The sequence below is a fragment of the Lynx rufus genome, unplaced genomic scaffold (assembly GCF_022079265.1).
Source record: "Lynx rufus isolate CCGP_SWC_20201006 ecotype Redwood Valley unplaced genomic scaffold, mLynRuf1.p SCAF_4, whole genome shotgun sequence".
NCBI lineage: Eukaryota > Metazoa > Chordata > Mammalia > Carnivora > Felidae > Lynx > Lynx rufus.
This window is the reverse complement of record NW_025814856.1, coordinates 11,214,744-11,225,087: the sequence shown is the minus strand read 5'-3', so window position 1 is coordinate 11,225,087 and position 10,344 is coordinate 11,214,744. Positions and strand designations below refer to the sequence as shown.

Genomic DNA, 10,344 nt, shown 5'->3' with positions numbered 1-10,344 from the left:
ACCAAGGTGCAAAGATGAAGGAAGCCAGATGCCTTCTTCTGTGGAGTACACAGTCTGATGAGGAAGGCAAAATTATTAGAGCTACAGTCCTAAGATGCTGAGTCAGCATGCAGTGGGGCCAGGACCAGGAAAGCTCCAGCATCCAGAATCTTAAAGAATGAGAAGAATTCATCCAATCAGAGGAGAGGGGGCAGGGTGTCACAGGTGGGGTGTTGGTCTAAGGAGCTACGGCTTCCTCTTGAAGTCTGGGGGAGTCAACCCAGAGTTTTAATCATGAAAGTGACATGATCAGATGACTGGAGGATATGGGTCAGAGGGAGATGTTCAGCGACGTGCTGGAGGCAGCCCAAGCCCCCTCACAAGAGCCAGTTGTTAAATTTTCAGGAATTTTGTGAGCCAGTTGTTAAACACAGCTGTCATTAAAAGTAAACTATCTGAACTTAAAATTAAATAAATGAGGGTAATCTGGGACTGAGCCCCTCTTCTTACATCTGTCACTGTTGGGGAGGTTAACTTGATGTTCTTAGCACTGAAACCAAAGGATGACGGTCTTATGAAACTACAAATTACTACAAATTATGAGACCGAGCCTTCTATCTGAAAGTATTGGAAGTTCTTAGAGATAATTTGCTTAAAGTTGAGCAAGTCAAAAAGTAATAAAATCTAGAACCTAAACTCTAAAATAGTAATAACCGTTCAAAAGCCATTACTTCCCAATTATTTTATTTCACTTCACTATTATCTGTACTCTTGGGGCTCTTCATGACTATTGTATGTGTATTGTGGAATTAGGATGTAATGGCGTGCCACTGTGCATCTCTGTGGGTGCTTCAGCCACGGGGCAAGATTTATAACACGGAAACTGGCAAATGCTAACGTACCAGTGGAGGTGAACCCAGAGGCAGGAGGTGAGGGAAGACGTTCACTGAGAGACAGAGATTTGGGAATAAATAGAAGGAAGATCATTACCCTAAAGAAATCCAGAAGGTAAGTGGGATGGGATTTGTTCACCAAAGTTCAGTTCTGGCAAGACTTTTGTTTTCCAAAGTCTGGTAAGGTGATAAACACAAAACATCAGCAGATACAGTAGAACTTGTTGAAAGGATTAACTCAAAAGTAAAAACAAAGTAACAAAAGATACAGTCAAGGAGTCTTTTCTTGTTTCTTTCTGTAAGTCTTCTCTTTAAAAATAAACACTTTATATCTCTATCTGGCACAAAGGTGGGCAATAATTCTCAGAAACACCACACAATCTTTGATTTTACAATGTTGATGTTTTCTTCCATCCTGAATCCTGTTACTCTTCATGAATTGACAAAGCCTCAAATTCTGGGTTGTTGGTTTTTTTTTCAGTGTCTTCTGGCTCCATTAGAAAAGAGTTGAGGAGTGCCTAGGTGGCTCAGTCAGTTGAGCGTCTGACTCTTCATTTCAGTTCACGTCATAATACCAGGGTTGTGGCATCGAGCCCCATTTTGGGCTCTACACTGAGCATGAAGCTGGTTGGGATCCTCTCTCCTTCTCCCTCTGCCCCTCCCCTATTCATTCACTTGCACTCTCTCTCCAAGAACGAAAGAAAGAACGAAAGAACAAAAGAAAGAAAGAAAGAAAAAGAGTTGAAACCATTTAAAAATCAGTTCCGCAAATAACTTCGCAACTCTTGTTTGAAAAAAAAAAAAACGCTGCTGATGACGATCAAGGATAGTTTATTGAAAATACATTTTTAGCTTTTTAGGGGCGCCTGGGTGGCTCAGTCGGTTGAGTGTCCAACTTCAGCTCAGGTCACGATCTCACGGTCTGTGAGTTCGAGGCCCGCGTCGGGCTCTGGGCTGATGGCTCAGAGCCTGGAGCCTGCTTCGGATTCTGTGTCTCCCTCTCTCTTTGTCCCTCCCCTGTTCATGCTCTGTCTCTCTCTGTCTCAAAAATAAATAAAAACGTTAAAAAAATTTAAAAAAATACATTTTTAGCTTTTAAAAATTGTGATGTCTATCTTTTTTGAGCCACTGAAGTCTGATTGGTCCAATACTTATTATGCACGGAGTCCTTTGATAAGTGATTTACGTTTTTTTTATAGAATTCTCATGACCACCTGGAGAGAGGGGAACCATTACTAACTTCAGTTTACAGGTGAGAAAACAGTAGTGCTGAGATGTGAAGCTAATTGACTTACAGCAACAGGCTAGAAGGGATATTGTACAGCCTGCACTCCATGAAGGAGAAAACTCACACTCAAAGGGAAAGTGAGCAGATAAGAGACATTCAACCTATTCATGAGGGAGTGGGGAATTTGAACCCAAGTCTGTCAGGTTTTAAAGCCAGTGCCCCACCATCATGAAATCCCAGTGTTTTGCCCTTGACTCAGCCGTGCCATCTGTCTGATCCAGTATCTCCCATTCCTGTTATTTGAGTCAAAGTACATTCAGGTACTAGCAATGCTTTTATTTACTTGGTAGGGTTTTTTCTACTGAATGTTGTTAAGCCTTTAAAGTTCTTCATTAGAACCTAATAGATCACTACTGTACATAGAAAACCCAAACTATCGGACATAAATAAGTGTGCAAGCGGGAGCACACTTTATCTTTTCCCACCTGAACCCCGACCGATACAGAAGATAAGAGCAAAAAGAGAACATCTTAAAAATTAAAGAATATTGTTTAAATTCTAGCTAGCTGCTGTTGCCTGCTGAAGGCTCTGAGCCAAAGACCCTCCTTCTCACTTTCCAAAGGGATGTCATGGGGAAAGTGTTGTAGGCACAGTAACATCAAATCAAAATATTCTCAGGGTGTCATCAAAAGGATTGAAGGAATGAAAAAGGGGGTACCTTTTTTATGGGCACCTGGGTGTGTCCGACTTCAGCTCAGGTCATGATCTCACGGTTCATGAGTTTGAGCCCTGCTTTGGGCTCTGTGCTGACAGCTCAGAGCCTGGACCCTGCTTCGGATTCTCTCTCTCTCTCTCTCTCTCTCTCTCTCTCTCTGCCCCTCCCCTGCTCATACTCTCTCTCTCTCTCTCAAAAATAAACATTAACAAAAATTTGTAAGGGGATACTTTTTTAATGTTGTGTCTGTGAACCAAGAAAAAACACCATGAAAAGCTTTTAATTTCAACTAAAATTCAACAAGGGAGCCAAAAACATCCAATGGAGACAGGATACTCTCTTCAACAGATGGTGTGTGGAAACTGGATAAGCCACACGAAACAATGAAATGGGAACTCTATTTCACACCACTCACAAAAATTAACTTGAAATGGATCAAAGACTTAAGCATAAGACTCAATACCATAAAACTCTTAGAAGAAGCCCCTCAACATGGGTCTCGGCAATGATTTATTGGATATGACACCAAAAGCATAAACAGAAAAAGCAAAAATCAGCAAACTCAAAGACTTCTGCACAGGAAAAGGAACAATTGACAGAATGAAAAGACAATCAAAAAATTGGGAGAAAAATTTTGCAAACCGTATATTGGATAAACGTTAACCCAAAATGTGTAAAGAACTCATACAACTTAATGACAAAAACACAAACAATCCAACTTAAATGGGAGGGGGGCAAACTAAATAGATATTTTTCCAAAGAGGACATCAAATTGGCCAACAAGCACATGAGAGGATGCTCAACATCAGGGAAATGTAAGTCAAAACCACAATGAGATACCACCTCAAAAGACAAAAGACAACAGGTGTCAGGGAGGATGTAGTGAAGAGGAAACCCTGGTGCACTGTTGGTGGGAATGTAAATTGGTCCAACCACTATGGAAAACAACATGGAGTTTCCTCAAAAATTAAAAACAGGTCTACTCTATAATCCAGCCATTCCACTTCCAGGTATATACCCAAAAGAAGTGAAAACAAAATCTTGTAGAGATATATGCACTCCTCTATTTATTGCATCATCATTCACAATAGCCAGGATATGGAAACAACCTAAATGCCCATCAAGGGATGAGTGGGTAAAAAAGGTGATACACACACACACACACACACACACACACACACTAGAATATAATTCAGCTGTGAGATAGGAAGATATCCTGCCTTTGTGACAACATGGATGGACGTGAGTACATTATGCTAAGTGAGATAAATCAGAGAAAAACATGCACTGTGCAATATTACTTACACTTGGAATCTAGAAAAAATAGAGTGGTGGTTTCCAGGGGAGGGAGGGTGCAGGGATAAGACTGATGTTGTTTAAGGGTACAAACTTGCAATGAGTGGTAAATAAGACAGGTCTAATGCACAGTGTAATGAATATAGACAATATTATACTACAATCATCAAACTTGCTAAAAGACTACTTAATTATCTCAGCCATTAACAAGAAAGGGTAATTATGTAATGTGATAGAGGTGCTAAATATTGCTATACTGGCAATCATATTACAATATATAAATGTATTGAATGAACATGTACAACCTCAATTTACATAATGTTCTATGTCAAATAATTCAACAAAAAATAAAATGCTTACATGAAGACTAAAACTTGGTTTCTACCTTTAAAAAAAAAGGGAAAATGGGGCGCCTGGGTGGCTCAGTGGGTTGTGTCCAACTTCAGCTGAGGTCATGATCTCGCAGTTCATGGGTTCAAGCTCCACGTTGGGCTCTGTGCTGACAGCTCAGAGCCTAGAGCCTGCTTGAGATTCTGTGTCTCCCTCTCTCTCTCTCTGCCTCTTCCCTGTTCACACTGTCTCTCTCTTTCTCAAAAATAAATAAAGCATTAAAAATTTTTTAATATAAAAAATAAAAAAGGGGAAAAACACCCTGAGTTCAAAAATTGGGAAAAAATTAGTTTATTTCAAAAGGAATTGGGTCTAAAAAGGGTCTAAAAAGAGTCTTCAAAGAGGCTTAGCCAAGTGGTTTCCTTTAAGAAGTTTCCTGAGGGCACCCTTCAGATCGCGGTTCCGAAGGCTGTAGATGAAGGGGTTCAGCATGGGGGTGACCATGGTGTACATCACTGTGGCTACCATGTCCCTCTGGGTGGTGTGTGTGGATGCAGGGTTGAAGTAGACCCCAATAATAGTCCCATAGAAGAGAGAGATGACACAAAGGTGAGAGCTACAGGTAGAGAAAGCTTTCCACTTCCCCTGGGCTGAGGGCACCTTCCACACAGCCACAGCAATAGGTGTATAAGAGGCCATGATACACACAAAAGACATCAGAACCACCGAACCCCCAAGGACCAGCATCAACATCTCGTTGACTTGCGCGTTGGAACAGGAAAGCTTGATCAAGGCATTAATGTCACAGAAAAAGTGTGGGATCCTATTGGTGCAAAAGGACAAGCGGGTCATCAGGATGGTATGGACCATGGAGATGAGGTTTGCTGAGGTCCAGGGCACGGTCACTAGCAAGGCACAACGAAGGACGTTCATGATCGTCATGTAGCGCAGCGGGCAGCAGATGGCCAGGTAGCGGTCATAAGCCATGACTGAGAGAAGGATGCTTTCCGCTGCCCCAAAGGCAATGAAGAAATACATCTGGGCCAGGCAAGCCTGGGGGGAGATGGTGCTGTGTCTGCACAGATAGTTCACCAGCATCTTGGGGACGGTGGTGGAGGTAAAACAGATGTCCAGAAGAGACAAGTTGCTGAGGAAGAAGTACATGGGGCTGTGGAGGTGAGGGTCCAAGAGGATGGCCAGGATGGTGAGCAGATTCCCCATGCATCCGATCAGATACAGGCTGCAGGCCATACCAATGAGCACCTGCTGCTGTAGGGGCTGCTCGGAGAGGCCGAGGAGGATGAATTCGAAGACTCGGGTCTGATTCTCCATATCCGGGCAGTTCTGAGGCCAGAAACAAGGGCGTCAACAGTGAGTGGACTCTGGAGGAAGAAATGGACCATCGCCTTACTGTCCTTCCCACCCAGCCTTCAGGGTTCCTCTCACTAACCTCTCTGAGCCTGTTTCCTCATGTGCTTAAGGAACTAATAATTCTAACCTCTTAGGATCATTACAAGGATTAAGTGATAAAACTGTGTACAAGGGCCTTAAATCCATACCTAACATGTAATGTGGACAGTTATTTTTATTACTGGGAGTTTCCAGTGATGCTATCAAGATAAAGAGTGATATATGTTAATTAGCTTGATCGTGGTGACTATTTCACAGTTAGGCACATATCAAAGTATCAAGTTGTATACCCTAATTATATACATTTTTACCTGCCAATTATGACTCATGAAAGATAGGGGGAAGAAATAAACCAAATAAATAGCCTAAATAAAATACTATTTCCAAGACTTGTTTTAAAAAATAATAAAAATAAAGGTGCCTGGTCACTTGGACATCCAACTCTTGACTTCGGTTCAGGTCATGATCTCACAGTTCATGGGTTCGAGCCCTGTGTCGGGGTCTGCGCATGGAGCCTGCTTGGGATTCTTCCTCTCTTCCTCTCTGTGCCCCTCCCCAGCTCATGCTCTCTCTGTCTCTCTCAATATAAATAAATAGACTTAAAAAAATTAAAATGAAAATATTCTTTATTAATTTTTTATTTTTTCATTCATTTTTAATATATTTTCAATTGTGATTAAGGGCATCAATTCTGAAGGCAGACAGCCTGGGGTTAAATCTTAGCTCTGCCTCTTACCAGCTGTGTGAGTTAGGCAAGTTACTTAACTTCTCTGTGCCTTAGTTTTCTCATCTTTAAAATGAGGCTAATAATAATAGCTGCTCCACATAGTTGTGAAGATGTGGTGGGTGAATACAGAAAATGCTGAACCTCATGAATTTTAAGACCTCTTAGTGGCTGAGAGCAAGGGTTCCGACAGACCCTGTTTGAATACCATCTCTGACACCCATTGGCTGTGTTAGCCAGTGACAGACACTCCCACAGCCTCAGTTTCTTGGGAGGAGTAAATGAGACAATTCGTGTGGAGCTCTACAGAAGCTTCTTTTAAAGGCACACTCTAAAATGTTACAAGGACACGTATCTTTTCCATCAGTCTCGTTGTCAGGCTGTAAGAGCATGCGCAGATTAATTATATCTTGGTGCAGGTTATTTCCAAAGGGAGCTAATTTCATTCATTTTATGCTTCTTAGCGTCAGTGTTGGAGACAGACAATCTTTATTTGCCCACAAATTCTGGCCCCATGTCCCAGGCACTGCTTGCGTTACCCGGACCCTGGGCAGCCCACTGACTCTAAGTCCACTTAGGCTAAGGTACACTCCAGCTACATACACGCCCAAATCTTGGTGGCTGACGGCACTGAAGGTTTATTTCCCTCTCGGGCTGCAGGCCCATCATAGGTTGCTATGGCTGTGCTTCGTGATGAATTCAGTCCAGAACTCAGGCAGAGAGACAAACCTCTGTGTCTGGGGCACTGCCAGTTATCACAGCAATGGAAAAAGTGAAGGGTAGGCTGGCTCCAAAGAGCTTTTACCAGGAAACAGCCTTCTCTCACCTCCACCCGCATTTCAGTGGCCAAGTCTGGTGTTAAGGGGGTGGGGTGGCAGAAATCTCACCCTGGGAGCAACATTACACATTTGTGAACGACAATAGACTCTCCAAAGCTATCCAGTCATCTTTATCCACGGAAGGCTGAGAAAAAGAGTGAATATCTGGGTTGGCTGGTGTTTTGTTTTTGTTTTTGTTTTTGTTTTTGTTTTTGTTTTTTGTATCTATGGACTCCCCCATGCTGTTCACTCTGCAATCCACATACCATACGGCAAGGCATGTTCAGGGTACATCTGAGGTATGAAAATATTTATTTTGGGGTTTTGTTCTTTAAGTTTATTTATGTATTTTGAGAGGGAGAGAGCCCAGGAGGGGCAGACAGAAAGAGAACTGCAAGCAGGCTCCACTCTGTTAGCGCAGAGCCCAACACGGGGCTTGAACTCTCAAACTGTGAACTCATGACCTGAGCCGAAACCAAGAATCAGACGGTTAACCGACGGAGCCACCCACCCAGGCACCCCAGAAAATGTTTTTTTTTTTTTTAATTTTTTTTTTCAACGTTTATTTATTTTTGGGACAGAGAGAGACAGAGCATGAACGGGGGAGGGGCAGAGAGAGAGGGAGTCACAGAGTCGGAAACAGGCTCCAGGCTCTGAGCCATCAGCCCAGAGCCTGACGCGGGGCTCGAACTCACGGACCGCGAGATCGTGACCTGGCTGAAGTCGGACGCTTAACCGACTGCGCCACCCAGGCGCCCCGAAAATGTTTTTTTATATTACAGGTGGCAGGTGTCTTAGTGTGGGGGCATGGGGCGGCGGGGGTGGGGGGGGCAGAGGGCGGTCTCAATTGTCTTCCATACTTACTTACACTTTTTATTCAATGGATTAAATTCATTCTGAATTTCTGACTCAGCACCCACCTCTTTTCCAATTCCTGCTTGATTATCCTGCTGTTTCCTGGACATCACTCCCAGACACCGCCCTCACCCCAGGCAATCCCGTCTCATGAGGTCTGAAATGGGATCCCCCTGCCAAAGCCGCTGAAGTTGGCCCTGGGAGTTTTTTTGCACTGTGGCATTCCGTGGGGTGCACAACCTGGACAACCAAGTCAAGCACTGGGCACTGCCTGCCACTCCTGTCCTGCCTCTCACATCCCAGTGATTCCGAATTTGTGGACTTTTAAGCATCATCTTAATCTCTTGGACAGAAGCAGGAAGTTCATTCCCAGCCCAAGTTCACTACAGACTCCCAGGTGGGTGATCTATCATCCCCTGGTCTCCCCATGGCCACTCTCGCCTCCCACAGCCCAGCAGCCAGTGAGCCTGTGGAAATGCAGACCCGGGCCCAATCCAACTTCACAGCTCAAGCCCAGGGATTCTCTTCCTGGAGTCTGCACACATTTGGGGCCAGATCATTTTTTGTGGTGGGGACCACCTTGTGTATATTTGCAGGATATTGAGCGACACCCCTGGTCAGTAGCACCCCCCTCCACTCCAGCTGCAACAAGAAGAAACATCTCAAGACCCCCTGGGAAGGGATTGAAATTGCCCTCCATTGAGGACCGCTGAACTAGGTTGAAACCCCTGCTCTCTCCTCCCCCAGCACCTGCCCAAACTGACTAACTTTAAGCAGGACAGTGATGCTTATTTGACGCAAATCCACAGTTGAGCTAACCCACTTGACATGTAGCACCCCCACTGAACCCTCCACAAGTGCATGGGGCAGGCAGCTGAGGCTCCACACCTCACTTCTGCATGGAGTTAGAATTCAGCCTGAGCTCTGGCTCTAGTGGCCACTCTCTTGACCAGCTCAAACACCCTGTCCACCCACGAGGCTATGACACCAGGCACTCTAAAGTTTTGGCGGGGAACACTGAGCAGGCAGCTCCCCGACCTTTGAGGAGAAGTTCCAGGGAGGAAGTTGAGACCTGAGACCATGCCTCTACAGCTTGTCTTCTTGACACACTTACTTGACCAGTGGCTGCTGTACCTCTGGCAGATCCCAGGACCTCTCAGCCCATGGGTGTTGTGTTTCCAGGGGGAAGGGGCCACTGCTGCCTCCACATTGTCTTCTGACTGTAGAGGAGGAACATGTTTTCTCTGGGAGCCAAAGCAGGGGCACCACCAACAGGTTTATACCAGACTCTCTGACCTCCTGAAGCGTGATCCCCAGAGAATCTTGATAGAGGGAATAAAATTAGCTCATCCTCCCTAGCGTGCCTCTGAGTCTAGAGAGCGTGCCTCTGTGGGAAAATAGTTGGTCCCAAGAATAGTGGCTTTTTTCGGATTCATCCCTCTTGGTTGACAGAGGAAGGTGTGGTACTCAATGTTTTCCATGATGAAACTTTTAAATATCTTATTACCAATAATGGTTATAATGTATTAAGTATTTGTTATGTGGGTAGAGCCACACTAAACATGTAATATCCTATCATTCCTGCTATAGTGAGTGCCTGTGTCTTCATGCATAGTCTCTAATTTTTCGCTTAAAGACATCGGAATGTCTGTGGTTCTGAAGGTCACTTAACGTTTTTGTGCAATGGTGTGATATTTTCCAAATATTTCTTTGTCTATCGATTTGCTCTTGGCTCATAAAACACAATCTCTATACCGACTCTGAATGCAGAAAATTTGGCACACACTTCTAAATTCTAAAGGTGTGAGCAGCAGCCTTGGTGTCTCTGTGAAAACAAGGGTATCGTGTGTGAAAACTGATGGTTTTGTATCTTCTTTCCCAAATTTTAGTACTTTTGTTTCTTGGGTTTTTTTCTGGGGGGAGGGAGGGGAGAGGTATAGTACTGCTTTGTCTAGGACCCCCAGGATAATGTTGAAGAGAAATCCATAACTATAGAAATCCATACATTGTTCCCAAGCTAAAATGGAATGTTCTCAATGCCACACTGTGAAATATGATATTTATAGTAAGACTTTACATAGATCTCACTTCTAGAT

At 43.9% G+C, this 10,344-nt stretch overlaps 1 protein-coding gene across 1 annotated transcript; it reads right to left on the bottom strand.

The window, feature by feature from the left end:
* Positions 1-4,821: 4,821 nt before the first annotated feature.
* On the bottom strand, positions 4,822-5,773 carry LOC124523127 (olfactory receptor 24-like). The gene has a single exon (XM_047094913.1). It carries the CDS (start codon positions 5,771-5,773, stop codon positions 4,838-4,840), a length of 936 nt encoding a protein of 311 aa, XP_046950869.1. The 3' UTR covers positions 4,822-4,837.
* Between the last annotated feature and the right edge of the window lie 4,571 nt (positions 5,774-10,344).